Here is a 16026-nt window from a genome sequence, read left to right on the forward strand (position 1 = left end):
ACCTAACACATAGGTCACAGATACGGCATGCTTATGATTTTGGACTCTCTCATATGAAAATTCATGAAAACTTGCCATATCCATCTGTGTTAACCTAAATGCAATTGTAAATTGATGATTGTGGAACATATATATATTATTCTTAAACTGATTCATAAAAATTCATAAAGTGTCATGCATCCAAAAATATTTAAAGACAAAACAGAGCATGTAATTCTTTCTCAGTACTAGTGGTAAGCCAAGTTAACAAAATCAATTAACAAACTTATAGTCTTGTTCCTGATTTTATTATTTAAATTTGTCAAGTTATAATCAAGACTGTTTCTTTTTTTTTTTTTTTTAAGACTGTTTCTTTAGAGCTATGGTGACATTACAGAAGGAACACATCAGTTATACAAAATCTCATGAAAAATGCATGAATAAAATATCTAGTATCAGTTAAACTTTCAAAATCCACTCCTCAGCAATGAAATGACATTAAATCCTTTAGGAACGTATTAAGAGATTAACATTTGGAAGATCAATTACAGTGAGAATTGAATTGCAATTAAATAAAAAAGACAAATTATATATTACATAACCCCACCAATGCTTGAGAAGAATCAATATAAGAGAATATCATAGCTACAACACTGAGATAGGAGTTCTTAAAAGGCAACTATACACAGTTCAGTTCAGTTCAGTTGCTCAGTCGTGTCCGACTCTTTGCAACCCCGTGAATCGCAGCACGCCAGGCCTCCCTGTCCATTACCAACTTCCGGAGTTCACTCACACTCACGTCCATCGAGTCAGAGATGCCATCCAACTATCTCATCCTCTGTCGTCCCCTTCTCCTCCTGTCCCCTATCCCTCCCAGCATCAAAGTCTTTTCCAATGAGTAAACACTTCGCATAAGGTGGCCAAAGTACTGGAGTTTCAGCTTTAGCATCATTCCTTCCAATGAAATCCGAGGGTTGATCTCCTTCAGAATGGACTGGTTGGATCTCTTTGCAGTCCAAGGGACTGTCAAGAGTCTTCTCCAACACTACAGTTCAAAAGCATCAATTCTTCGGCGCTTAGCCTTCTTCACAATCCAACTCTCACATCCATACATGACCAGTGGAAAAACCATAGCCTTGACTAGACAGAATTTAGTCGGCAATGTCTCTGCTTTTGAATATGCTATCTAGGTTGGTCATAACTTTTGTTCGAAGGAGTAGGCGTCTTTTAATTTCATGGCTGCAGTCACGATCTACAGTGATTTTGGAGCCCAAAAAAATAAAGTCTGACACTGTTTCCACCGTTTCCCCATCTATTTCCCACGAAGTGATGGGACCGGATGCCATGATCTTCGTTTTCGAATGTTGAGCTTTCAGCCAACTTTTTCACTCTCCTCTTTCACTTTTATCAAGAGGGTTTTTAGTTCCTCTTCACTTTCTGCCATAAGGGTGATGTCATCTGCATATCTGAGGTTATTGATATGTCTCCCAGCAATCTTGATTCCAGCTTCTGTTTCCTCCAGTCCAGCGTTTCTCATGATGTACTCTGCATAGAAGTTAAATGAACAGGGTGACAATATACAGCCTTGACTTACTCCTTTTCCTATTTGGAAACAGTCTGTTGTTCCATGTCCAGTTCTAACTGTTGCTTCCTGGCCTGCATACAGATTTCTCAAGAGGCAGGTCAGGTGGTCTGGTATTCCCATCTCTCTCAGAATTTTCCACAGTTTATTGTGATCCACACAGTCAAAGGCTTTGGCATAGTCAATAAAGCAGAAATAGATGTTTTTCTGGAACTCTCTTGCCTTTTCCATGATCCAGCAGATGTCAGTAATTTGATCTCTGGTTCCTCTGCCTTTTCTAAAACCAGCTTGAACATCAGGAAGTTCATGGTTCACGTATTGCTGACGCCTGGCTTGGAGAATTTGAGCATGAATTTACTAGCAGGTGAGATGAGTGCAAATGTGTGGTAGTTTGAGCATTCTTTGGAATTGCCTTTCTTTGGGATTGGAATGAAAACTGATCTTTTCCAATCCTGTGGCTACTGCTGAGTTTTCCAAATATGCTGGCATATTGAGTGCAGCACTTTCACAGCATCATCTTTCAGGATTTGAAAGAGCTCAACTGGAATTCCATCACCTCCACTAGCTTTGTTCATAGTGATGCTTTCTAAGTCCCACTTGACTTCACATCCAGGATGTCTGGCTCTAGATGAGTGATCACACCATCATTATTATCCGGGTCATGAACATCTTTTTTGTACAGTTCTTCTGTGTATTCTTGCCACCTCTTCTTAATATTTCCTGCTTCTGTTAGGTCCGTACCATTTCTGTCCTTTATTGAGCCCATATTTGCATGAAACGTTCCCTTAGTATCTCTAATTTTCTTGAAGAGATCTCTAGTCTTTCCCATTCTGTTGTTTTCCTCTATTTCTTTGCATTGATCGCTGAAGAAGGCTTTCTTATCTCTTCTTGCTATTCTTTGGAACTCTGCATTCAGATGCTTATATCTTTCCTCTTCTCCTTTGCTTTTTGCCCCTCTTCTTTTCACAGGTATTTGTAGGGCCTCCCCAGACAGCCATTTTGCTTTTTTGCATTTCTTTTCCATAGGGATGGTCTTGATCCCTGTCTCCTGTACAGTGTCATGACTTCATTCCATGGTTCATAAGTCACTCTATCTATCAGATCTACGCCTTTAAATCTATTTCTCACTTCCACTGTATAATCATAAGGGATTTGATTTAGGTCATACCTGAATGGTCTAGCGGTTTTCCCTACTTTCCTCAAAATAAGTCTGAATTTGGTAATAAGGAGTCCATGATCTGAACCACAGTCAGCTCCTGGTCTTGTTTTTGTTGACTGTATAGAGCTTCTTTATCTTTGGCTGTGAAGAATATAATCAATCTAATTTTGGTGTTGACCATCTGGTGATGTCCATGTGTAGAGTCTTTTGTGTTGTTGGAAGAAGGTGTTTGCTATGACCAGTGCATTTTCTTGGCAAAACTCTATTAGTCTTTGCCCTGCTTCATTCTGCATTCCAAGGCCAAATTTGTCTGTTACTCCAGGTGATTCTTGACTTCCTACTTTTGCATTCCAGTCCCCTAGAATGAAAAGGACATCTTTTTTGCTTGTTCATTCTAAAAGGTCTTGTAGGTCTTCATAGAACCATTCAACTTTAGCTTCTTCAGCGTTACTGGTTGGGGCATAGACTTGGATTACCGTGATATTGAATGGTTTGCCTTGGAGATGAACAGAGATCATTCTGTCATTTTTGAGATTGAATCCAAGTACTGCATTTTGGACTCTTTTGTTGACCATGATGGCTACTCCATTTCTTCTGAGGGATTCCTGCCCTCAGTAGTAGATTTAATGGTCATCTGAGTTAAATTCTCCCATTCCAGTCCATTTTAATTCACTGATTCCTAGAATGTCAATGTTCACTCTTGTTTGACCACTTTGAATTTGGCTTGATTCATGGACCTGACATTCCAGGATCCTATGCAATATTGCTCTTTACAGCAGTGGACCTTGCTTCTATCACCAGTCACATCCACAAATGGATATTGTTTTTGCTTTGGCTCCAACCCTTCATTCTTTCTGGAGTTATTTCTCCACTGATCTCCAGTAGCATATTGGGTACCTACTGATCTGGGGAGTTCCTCTTCCAGTATCCTATCATTTTGCCTTTTCATACTGTTCATTGGGTTCTCAAGGCAAGAATACTGAAGTGGTTTGCTATTCTCTTCTCCAGTGGACCACATTCTGTCAGACCTCTCCACCATGACCCACCCGTCTTGGGTTGCCTCATGGGCATGGCTTAGTTTTATTGAGTTCGACAAGGCTGTGGTCCTAGCGTGATTAGACTGACTAGTTTTCTGTGAGTATAGTTTCAGTGTGTCTGCCCTCTGATGCCCTCTTGCAACACCTACCATCTTACTTGGGTTTCTCTTACTTTGGGCGTGGGGTATCTCTTCACAGCTGTTCCAGCAAAGTATAGCCGCTGCTTCTTAGCTTGAATGAGGGGTATCTTCTCACCACCGCCCTCCCTGACCTTCAACTTGGGATCGCTCCTCTAGGCCCTGCTGTGCCCGTGTAGCCACCGCTTCTTGGACGTGGGGTTGCTCCTCCCATCCGCTGCCCCTGGCCTCAGGTGTGGGGTGGCTCCTCTCAGTCGCTGTCCATGGCCTCAGACATGGGGTGTCTCCTCCCGGCTGCTGCCCCTGACCTCGGATGTGGGGTAGCTCCTTTCGGCCATTCCTGTGCCATCACAGCCTGGCACTCTCGACCAGTGCCCCTGACCTTGGACGTGGGGTAGCTCCTCTTGGCTGCCACCCTTCGGGCATGGGGTCCTCCCAGCTTCTGCCCCTGACCTGGGACTTGGGGTAGCTCCTCTCTTTCGCGGGTAGTGTACCGGGCTCAGCTGCCTGCACGTAGTGTGCTGGGCGCGTGTATACATAAATGTGAACATGTATAATATGCATGCATTAGTACTTTACAAGTGTTGTGTTTTGCCATATCTAGGGATGTAAAGGGATACATTGAGATGAAATAAAAGATCTCCATTAACAAGGGTGGAGTTGATACCTTAGTGCCGATAAAATAAATTCTATACTCTCTTGACCGTGTTCAACCATATAAAGCTAATTTTCCTTAGCTTTGACCCTGCTCTTTATTCCAGGTTCAAATGTACTCTTAAATGTTTTAATATGAGGTATATGTCCTTTGACCATATGTACCTGACAAAAATGAAAACAGTATGATAGAAGAGGGAGTAATAACATGTAGTAATTAGAAATATTTTCTTCTTGGGCATAAGTCTTAAACTATGTAAGTATATGCTAGAATTTGAGTTATTATTGAAGATAATTTTACTAATTGCAAGGGAAAGTGGGGATTTCATTGGGTAAGTATGTATCAGTTTTGGAAATCTCCCTCCTCTGCTACAGTGACTGAATCTGGGGATTTCTCCAGTGATTTAGAAGAGCTACAGCTGTTTTTGAAGGGGCTTGAATGAAATATATGAAAAGTAACAGGATTTTAAGTCATAAATGCCAAATAAAATTAAGTCATGAATGAGTAAAATGATTTGGGTTTTAGATTTTCAATTTTCCATTTTAATGCCCTTACTGATTTGTTGCAAATACTGTTAACCCTGTATTTGGCAAGTGGTGAAGACATTATCCTTGTCTTCTCATTTGTAATAAAACAGATTAACTTGCTGTGAAATTTTAACTAGGCTGAGACACAACAGTAGTCACCTAATGACCCGAAGCACATTGCAGTTAAGTAGCTAAATAGGTGCATACTGATTACAGGGCTGAAAAATGGATCTGTTTACTTGCAAAGTAGAAATTGCTTATATAACTATTCATTATTTTAGAATGAATTAACGTTTCCAGTTACATACAGATATTTTAAAAATCCACCTAAGCCTTAATCAGTGTAAGGCATTGGAGTCATCTAATGTTTACATGGTGAAAAAAATGTGACCTCTGTGATGCCTTAGGAAACAATAACAATGGATTGAATTTGGTAAGTGCTGGCTACAAATCTTAAATATGAACTGTAGTTTTATGCAAAATATTATTGTAACTCTAAATCATGTTTTCAAAGTTATTTGAAATAATATCCACCTGATGTGCTGTTGAAAATGGCAAAGGATGAATTTAAAAATAAATTATTTGAGTTCATAGTATTTGATCATATGTACTTTTAAAACATTTTGGATGATTCCTCTTTATAGCATTGTAAATTTTCCTCATTATTTATAGCATTTTCTATTTGTGTAGATATTCTTTCAATTTTTTAAAAAAATTCAGAATGACCATTCATTTTTTAAGCAGAGTGGGCAAGGTCAAATCACTTGAATTCTCTTTTTTTCTAAACCATCAACTTTATAATTCACTCCCAAATTTTCCATTTTTATTATGGCAGGATATATTGCTATGTATGATTCTTGTTTACCACTACACAGTGATTTTGTTTGTTCAGTTTTATTTTTTGCTCAATAACTGCTGTGCTTTGTTCCTATCCATTCACTTACCGGTCCATTAAAGATAAAAGTAGTTCATTAAGTTACATAGTTTTCAGCAAATAGCCAATGTTAGAATTGAAAGACTGTTCCACAATTTATATACATATTTTAGCATAGAATCATTGAGACTACACAACAGTGAAAAGTAAGAAAATAATTTTGACCTCATATATGAAATTCCTTTCATTGGTGTGTGTGTACATATGCTATTTGTGGATTATACTTTTAATCATTGCACTTTAGGTTGAATTTCACAACTGATGAACTTTTCAAAAAATTTAAAAATGTATTATAAAAGTTATATATAATTTGCTATCCATGCCCATACTATTTCTCTAAACAACAAATATAATTATTTGGAAAAAATGGTTCTCTTCTGCTTTGTTTATATGTATCTTTTTATTTTTTTCCTGTATATAGAGTATTGCAACTATATATTTAACTGAATACTAAATATAACTGCATGTATATTTCCCTGTCATAAAGTATTGTGTTTGAAGCATAACAAAATTATAAAGCCTTTCAGATGTAGTATATTCACAATTAATAGTATTTAATAACTATATGATACTGCAGCTAATATACGCAAAGTCCACTATTCATTTCATTAAAATTATCAGATATTTACTGAATACTATATAATATTATACATCATTTAAAAATGAACACACTACACTGATGACTGTATTAGTTCTTTATTACTTCTGGAACAAGGTATGATACATTTAATAGCCTAAAATGGTGCAAGTTTATTAGCTTACAGTTCTGTAGGTCAGATGCCTGACATGGGTATCACTGAGCTAAAATCAAAGGACTGCGTTTCTTTCTGTAAACTTCCAGGTAAGTATCAGTTTCCTTGCCTTTTCCAGCTTATCCATCTGATCATTCTTCAATAATCATATCTTCCTCTGACTTTCCTTTCTACCCTCAAGTTAATCCATATAATAGCTCTATCTCCAGGTTCTCAATCAGATCTGAAAAGTCCATTTTGCCATATAAGATAACATATGTGCAGATTCAACTATTAAGATGTGGACTAAACATTTTTGGCTGAGCTGATGAGATTATTCTGTCTGCCATAATGATAAACTTTGGAAAATCTTAACATCTACTAAAGAAATAATAGACTTTAACTCTCATATTATTAATTTTGCATTAAGCAAACAGTTTTTCTTTAAAGAATTTATCAGTTTGGGCTTCTTATGCAAAATCAATGTGAAAGTATATAAAAACACATTTGACAAACTAATTTTTAATGGTATGGTGATTAGAATACTGATGTTGTAATTGCATATAAATATACATAACTTTAAGAAATTCATTATGAATGAGTTATATAATAAAACAAATATTCTCTGTCCCAGAATGTCTATTATTTGGTCACTTTTATTGCATATGTGGATAAACAATAATGTGTTATTAATTGACCAAATTAACTAAATGTCAGATTTATTCATCAATTTGTGATTCATAAACATAGTGAATAATTTCAGAGTTTTATAACAATATTAATTATGACAAAAATCCCGAGAACCATGACAGTTACTGTAAAGCTATATAAAATAAATATTTTATTTTATTTTTAATCAATAATTTTACAGCCACAGGACTGGAAAAAGTCAGTTTTCATTCCAAACTCAAAGAAAGGAAATACCAAAGAATATTCAAACCACTGCACAATTGCACTATTCTCACAGGCTATCAAAGTAAAGCTCAACATTCTCCCAGCTAGGCTTCAAAAGTATGTGAACTGAGACCTTCAGGATGTTCAAGCTGGATTTAGAAAAGACAGAGGAACCAGAGATCAAATTACTAACATCCATTGGATCATAGAAAAAGCAAGATAATTACAGAAAGAAAGAAAAAAAAAGCCATCTGCTTCTATTTCATTGACTATGCTAAAGTCTTTGACTGTGTTGATCACAACAAACTATGGCAAATTCTTAAAGGATGGAAATACCAGACCACCTTACCTGCCTCCTGAGAAATCTGTATGCAGGTCAAGAAGCAACAGTTAGAACAGGACATAGAAAACTGGGCTGGTTTCGAGTTGAGAAAAGAGTACATCGAGGCTGTATATTGTCACCTTGCTTATTTAACTTATATGCAGAGTACATCATGCAAAATTCTGGGCTGGATGAAAAATAAGTTGGAATCAAGAGCACCTGGAGAAATATCAATAACCTCAAATATGGAGATAACAGCACCCTTATGGCTGAAAGCAAAATGGAACTAAAGAGCCTCTTGATGAAAGTGAAAGAGGAGAGTGAAAAAGCAGGCTTAAAACTAAACCAGTTTAGCATTGGTAGTTTTAGTGTTTGAATAAGGCAAATAAATGATGCAGTAAGTGCTTTAGGAATGCAAAAAAAGAAAACATTCTTAGAAAGTTAAGATCACGGCATCCAGTCCCATCTCTTCATGGTAAATAGTTGGGGAAACGATGGAAACAGTCACAGACTTTATTTTCTTGGGCTAGACTGCAGACGGTGACTGAGACCATGAAATTAAAATACACTTGCTCCTTGGAAGTTCATGGTTCATGTATTGTTGACGCCTGGCTTGGAGAATTTTCAGCATTACTTTACTAGAGTGTGAGATGAGTGCAATTGTGCAGTAGTTTGAACATTCTTTGGCATTGCCTTTCTTAGGGATTGGAATGAAAACTGACCTTTTCCAGTCCTGTGGCCACTGCTGATTTCTCCAAAATCGCTACCAGATGTTCAAGCTGGGTTTAGAAAAGGCAGAGGAACCAGAGATAAAATTGCCAACATCTGCTGGGTCATCAGAATAACAAGAGAGTTCCAGAAAAACATTTATTTCTGCTTTACTGACTATGCAAAAGCCTTTGACTGTGTGGATCACAATAAACTGTGGAAAATTCTGAAAGAGGCAGGGTTACCAGACCACCTGACCTGCCTCTTGAGAAATCTGTATGCAGGTCAGGAAGCAACAGTTAGAACTAGACATGGAACAACAGACTGGTTCCAAAAAGGAAAAGGAGTACATCAAGGCTGTATACTTTCACTGTGCTTATTTAACTTATATGCAGAGTACATCATGAGAAACCCTGGGGTGGAAAAAGCACAAGCTGTAATCAAGATTGCTGGGAGAAATATCAATAACCTCAGTTTTGCAGATGATACCACCCTTATGGCAGAAAGTGAAGAGAAACTAAAGAACTTCTTGATGAAAGTGAAAGAGGAGAATGAAAAAGTTGGCTTAAAGCTCAACATTCATAAAACAAAGATCATGGCATCCAGTTCCATCACTTCATGGCAAATAGATGGAGAAACAGTGGAAAGAGTGTCAGACTTTATTTATTTATTTATTGGCTCCAGTATCACTGCAGCCATGAAATAAAAAGACACTCCTTGGAATAAAAATTATGACCAACCTAGACAACATATTAAAAAGCAGAGATATTACTTTGCCAACAAAGATACATCTAGTCAAGGCTATGGTTTTTTCCAGAAGTCATGTATGGATGTGAGAGTTGGACTATAAAGAAAGTTGAGTGACGAAGAATTGATGTTTTTGAACTGTGGTGTTGGAGAAGACTGTTGAGAGTCCCTTGGATTGCCAGTCCATCCTAAAAGAAATCAGTCCTGGGTGTTCATTGGAAAGACTGATGTTGAAGCTGAAACTCCAATACTTTGGCCTTCTGATGCAAAGGGCTGACTCATTTGAAAAGACCTTGATGCTGGGAAAGATTGAGACAAGAGGAGAAGGGGATAACAGAGGATGAGATGGTTGGATAGCATCACTGACTCAATGGACATGAGTTTGAGTAAACTCCTGGAGTTGGTGATGGACAGGGAGGCCTGGCATGCTGCAGTCCATGGGGTCACAAAGAGTCGGACAAGACTGAATGACTGAATTGAACACAACTAGTCCTTGGAAGAAAAACTATGAGAAACCTAGACAGCATGTTAAAAACCAGAGAGATTACTTTGTTGACAATGGTCCATCTAGTCAAGCCTATTTTTTTTTCCAGTAGTCATGTATGGATATGAGAGTTGGACCATCAAGAACGCTGAGCACTGAAGAACTGATGCTTTTGAGCTGTGGTGTTTGAGCAGACTCTTGAGAGTCCCTCAAACTGCAAGGAGATCAAACCAGCCAATCCTAAAGGAAATCAGTCCTGAATATTCATTGGAAGGACTGATGTTGAAGCTGAAGCTCAAATATTTTGGCCACCTGATGCAAAGACCTGACTCATTAGAAAAGACTCTGATGCTGGGAAAGATTGAAGGCAAGAGGATAGGAAGCCTGGTGTACTGCAGTCCATGAACTTGCAAGGAGTCATACATGAGGGAGTGACTGAACTGAACTGATTTTTATCAAATTTGTAATTTTAAACTATAATAATTTAAACAGTATTAATGAATATCCTTTTAGTATTGTTTAATTTTTAGTTTTAAATTATAAATTTGATGGAAATCAGTTCAGTTCCAAAATCACTGTAGATGGTGATTGCAGCCATGAAATTAAAAGACACTAGCTCCTTGGAAGAAAAGCTATGACCAACCTAGACAGCATATTAAAAAAGTAGAGACATTCATTACTTTGCCAACAAAGGTCCATCTAGTTAAAACTATGATTTTTCCAGTAGTCATGTATGGGGTTAAGAGCTAAACTATAAAGAAAGCTGAGCATTGAAGAATTGATGCTTTTGAACTATGGTGCTGGAGAAGACTCTTGAGAGTCACTTGAACTGCAAGGAGATAAAACCAGTCCATCCTAAAGGAAATCAGTCCTATATATTCATTGGAAAGATTGAAGCTAAAGGTGAAACTTCAATACTTTGGCTACTTGATGTGAAGAACTGACTTATTGGAAAAAACTCTGATGCTGGGAAAGATTGAAAGTAGGAGGAGAACGGGACGACAGAGGACAAGATGGTTGGATGGCATTACCCACTATATGGACATGAGTTTGAGTAAGCCCGGGGAGTTGGTGATGGACATGGAAGCCTGGTGGGCTGCAGTCTATGGGGTCGCAAAGAGTCAGACATGACTGAGCGACTGTACTGGACAAATTGATCGTAGGTCTTAGTGTTAGTTTCAAACACCCATCATTGTGTCTTGTGACCATCAAACTGTTTTGTTACCAACATTAAAAATGAATTCCTAAGATGTGATAGATTACAAATATATTATTGCCATAATGATTTCAGTGCAGAAAGACACAACATGTACCAGGTCCTCCTACTGTTTCTGAGTTTTATTCCAAGGTTCCAAGTGTTTACCCTAGGGAGATCTTCTTACCCAGATAGTAGGCTCACCCTCCAAGTTATGGCTTGAACATTATATCAGTGTAGAAGCTTATAATAACAAACCTTCACTAATAATAATCACTTCACTTCATAAATTCACTTGGTGGATTTCCTAGGAAAGGAAGTGCAAGCTAACCTTTCTTGAGCTCTGCCATGTATCTGGCATAGCACTGAGGCCTTTCACTTTCTTATTTTATTTAAACCTCACAATATCCCATTAACTTCCCAAGATCAAAAACTATGGTTTTGTTTAAAGATACATGTTTATGATCAGGTATTGTAAGATCAGGTATTGTAAAATCAGGTATGTACTCGGTTTAAAGATGAGAGGTCAGCATTTCGAATGTTATGGACCCCACCGACATGAAAAACTCAGTGCGAGATGATATTTCCTTTTGTATTTCCTTTTATGTAAGGAACGGATTCCACAGAGTCCTTCTCCTGCTCCTTCTCTGGAAGAGAGTCATTGCCCTGGGAGCCAGACCTCCTCCCACCCCAGCAGCAGCATGTCCAGCTCTCCCTCTCAGATGGATCACCATTCAGAGAGAATAGGTAAGTATCTCACCTGAAGCAAGGAACTGAAAGATAATCTTAAGGAAATTCTTCATTAGGCAATAGTGAGGGGAAAAAATCTGGGGGAGCTGATGCCTCCTTGATTTAATTTTTTTTAATTGTGAATTTTTATTGGGGAAGTCATATGAGCAACAACAAAAAATGTTAGTAGTTTGTTCTCTCGAAGAGTCTTAACTTAATGTATCACTGGATCTGATGGGAACAATTTGATGGGAGTTTTACAGAATATAGGTTAATTCAATATGTTGTTATATAGCAGCTAGTGTGACACAAATCACTTGCTATATTCACAGCACCCTTTGAATAATTGATAATAAAATATATTTTGTGCAGATGATTATGTAAGAGTAATTAAAAAGTGAATCAATATATGATTTGCAATAATCTCAACAATTTAAATGTTAACAGAGGATGAGATGGTTGAATGGCATCACTGACTCAATGGACATGAGTTTGAAAAAACTTCAGGAGATAGTGAAGGACCAGGAAACTGGTGTGCTGCAGTCCATGGGGTCACAGAGTCAGACATCACTTAGTGACTGAACAGCAATAACAATAATTTTGATAAAAAATATTTGATCTAATATTTGGCATGATTTTTTACACATTTTTAAAAATTGTTTCAGAAGTCTCACACCTACGACATTGTTCCATAAATAGTATAATATTATTTTCAGTGATCTGGCATACTGGAGACTCTAATCTAGCCACAGTCTGGCACTAACTAGCTATGAGATCTTGGGTATGTCACTTTACCACCATGAGTATCTTTACCTAATATATGAATATGATTGGGCTTCTTGGTGGCAGTAGTGGTAAAGAACCTGCCTGACAATTCAAGAGACATAGAGATGTGTATTCAATCCCTGGGTCAGGAAGATCCTCTGGAGAAGGGCATAGCAACCAGCTCCAGTATTCTTACCTGGAGAATCCCATGGACAGAGGAGCCTGGCAGGCTAGAGTCCAAGATGTTGCAGAGTCAGACATGACTGAAGACCTGGAACCCACACACATGCATAGATATGATTATTGCTCTGCCTATTGCAGTGGAGTTTTGTGAGGTCAAATGAAATAATATGTGGGAAAACACTTCAGAAATTTAAAGCACTAAGGAAATGTGAGGGTCAAGCATTATTTTTTTTCTGTGTGGCTTTACCTTGATTGCTTATCAACTGCTGTCTGATCCTACTCAGGTATACAGATATTACCCAGTGCATTCAGCTATAACAAATTCTCATATAATATATGATAATTATGAGTCAGGTGAGCTAAGTAAAATCTTTGTTAATCTTCTATACCTACACAAGTCCAATTTTGTAGGTATCCATTTCCTCTATGGAAAATAATTTCTGCTCTTCTTTTAATGTTATTATAGGGACATTTTTTTTCATGTAAACTCTAAATTTTTACACTTTATGATAATGATCATCTCAAGTCTCTCCAAAATAATGTTTTTATGGGGGAAGAAAGGAATTTGAGGGATTAGGGAAGGTTTTACGTTCTGGATTTGTTCTGGAAAAGGACAAAGATGATTTCACTCTTGTGGAAATTCATCCAAGTCTCATTTAGCTTGTCAATATTACATATTCTTTGTAGCTCTTTAGCTTCATAGTGAGCTCAGTGAGTCACAAATCTGTCTCCCCTTTATAATCGCCTATGAAGAGTTTACAAATATGGATGCCCAGGCCACATGCTTAGTCTCATGTACCTGGTCTAGTATAGAGCCTAACAGCAGTGTTCTCTTTTGCTTTTCAATATATCCTCAGAAGATTCTAATGTGCAGCCAGAGTTAAGAACCACTGAATTAAAACTTTTAGCTAATATCCATACTGGAGTAAATTTAATTCCTGGAAGAATTGACAGAGTTTTTCTAGCTTTACTCTGTTCTGTGGATACAGCCTAATTTACTTGTTACAATATTGTGTGCAATTGATTCAAGGGAGTCTTAGGATATAGCCAGATGACCATTAAGCAATCAAGAAACACATACTCTTCTATTAGAATAATCTTTGTATTGATGAGGGAGGGGTGGAGAGGAAAAGGAGAGAGAGAATTATTTAGACTACTGGTTATAAGCAGAGCACATAGGGAAATATTGGTACTCTGTGATACACATATTTTAAAGGATGTCTTATGCTTAGAAATAAAATATATCAAAGCAATACAGTATTATAAAAAAAATCTTGACAACATAAAGCATTTCTAATTCCACTGACAGTAATTATACTCTTTATGTACATTCAACAATTGTCGAAGCATGATAATGAGATTGTCTATAACTGAATAAAAAGTTTTGGTGATTTTTGTTTTAAATTGACCATATTTATTGATGGTGCTATATAATATTTTAATAAAGTATAAATAAAGAAAATTAATTGATAAACTGAAATTAGCATGATTTTCCTCTTTTAATATAAATGTTTTGTGAAGTAATTACAACAATGAACAGAAAATTATATCATATCTATTAATTTTGCTATATATTTTTGCAAAAATTCTGTAAGGTAAATTAGAATCATAATCATTTTAAACTCATAAGATTAAATGTAAAATTCATTTCAGAAGTATTTTTGGAATTATTGATTATAGAGTTAAATAGCTAATTTGCACATGAATTTTAGAAGAGAAAATATTTTAAATGATTTAAAGAAATATATTAGAAATTATATATGGACTATGCATTAATTAAAAATCATGTGATTGAGCAGCTTATTGATTTTTAAATTGCATGATCATCATACCAACAAAAATCTTTTCAGTGGTTCAGAAGTAAAAGTGTATAAAATTCATGTTAGTTATTTAATGGAGTAAAATAGCTATTTATACAATGCTTTTCTGCTTTTCTTTTGGGTGTTTTGCAAGAAAATTACTCATTTAAATCTTTTAATTATAGTTATGATGTCCAACAATAGAGAGGACCTTATTGTTGACCAGGATACTGGACCAACTAGCAAAAAATTCCAAAGGGAAAATAAAGGTAAAATAATTTTTGCTTATTTAATGTACATATAAAGATTGGACACTAACTCACTTAACACCCTATTGCTGTATATTGTATACACATTTCCCTTAAATCAGAATAGATCTATACTGACTTTGGATAAATTCTTTTAGTAGTAAAAATTAATATTTACCTGAATTTTATTTGATACTATAAATAACATATTAACCCAAAGTTTCTTGGTGCCTGTGGTTGGAAGTTTTACCCTAAGATCTTTATATTATGCCTGATTAGAGACATCTGATTTTCTTTTTATTATGTTTGTACTTTGTTGACTATATTTAAATTAATCACCATTTTATGCTTATGTTTGAAAAACTTGAGTTGCTGTCATTCAGGAGAGATGTTCCCCTCAACATGCAAAAGTGATTTTAAAAGTATATGCTGATTTGGACATTTCAAGTGAAATTTTAGTAAGCTACTCCAATCAGGTATTTACCTAGAATGATGATAAATATGACATCAGTCTGGCTTGTAATCAACTGACAAATGTGTAATTTCTGCACAGCATCCAACTTTTTCTTAGGATATCTGTTTGAAGAAAGTAGGGAGAGTAAGAATTTCAGTCACACTTCCTTGATATGAAAACTGAGTACAACTTTATTTAAAAGACTTAAGGTAAGAGTAAAGGAAAATATATCAGCATATGTTATAGGCTATGCACTATGATTGTCATCATGAATTTATTAACTCTAAGCTAAACAACATAAGCTAATAGGTAATTTGTCAGATCACCAGATGGTCTGATTGTACTTCACTATTAAGATGCATTTTTTTCTGTCTTTAATAAAGATGTTCATAATATGTAGAAAAAAAATACTCTCCATGAACAGCTGAGGAGTTGATGGAGAATTTTCTTTTCCTTTTTCCTAGACTTAACTTGCTTTCTAATTACCTAGACGAGCATTTTAGTTAAATTTGAAACAGTCTAGGATTTTTATTTCATTGAACCGTGTTTGGTTTCCTTGCCACATATTTTGTCTTTTCTTATTCAAAGACTATACTCTCTGAGGCCCAAGTTGTAAATGCTTGCTTTCAGAAAAGTTGTCAGAGGGGAAGAAGTCAAGTTTTGTATATTAAACCACCCAAACACTTACAGAGGTAATAGAACTGTAGTTAAAATTGAAACTTCATTCATAACTCAGCAACAATTTGTTACTGAAACC

At 36.3% G+C, this 16026-nt stretch overlaps 1 protein-coding gene across 1 annotated transcript in view; it reads left to right on the forward strand.

Moving 5' to 3' along the window:
• The window catches only part of DACH2 (dachshund family transcription factor 2), a 227359-nt gene that overhangs the window by 51216 nt on the left and 160117 nt on the right, over positions 1–16026 (forward strand). The window contains exon 3 of the mRNA XM_018044696.1: positions 11703–11838. Coding sequence (XP_017900185.1) covers positions 11703–11838 — 136 coding nt within the window. The remainder of the gene's footprint in view (positions 1–11702; positions 11839–16026) is intronic.

Source organism: Capra hircus, unplaced genomic scaffold, assembly GCF_001704415.2.
Source record: "Capra hircus breed San Clemente unplaced genomic scaffold, ASM170441v1, whole genome shotgun sequence".
Classification (NCBI taxonomy): domain Eukaryota; kingdom Metazoa; phylum Chordata; class Mammalia; order Artiodactyla; family Bovidae; genus Capra; species Capra hircus.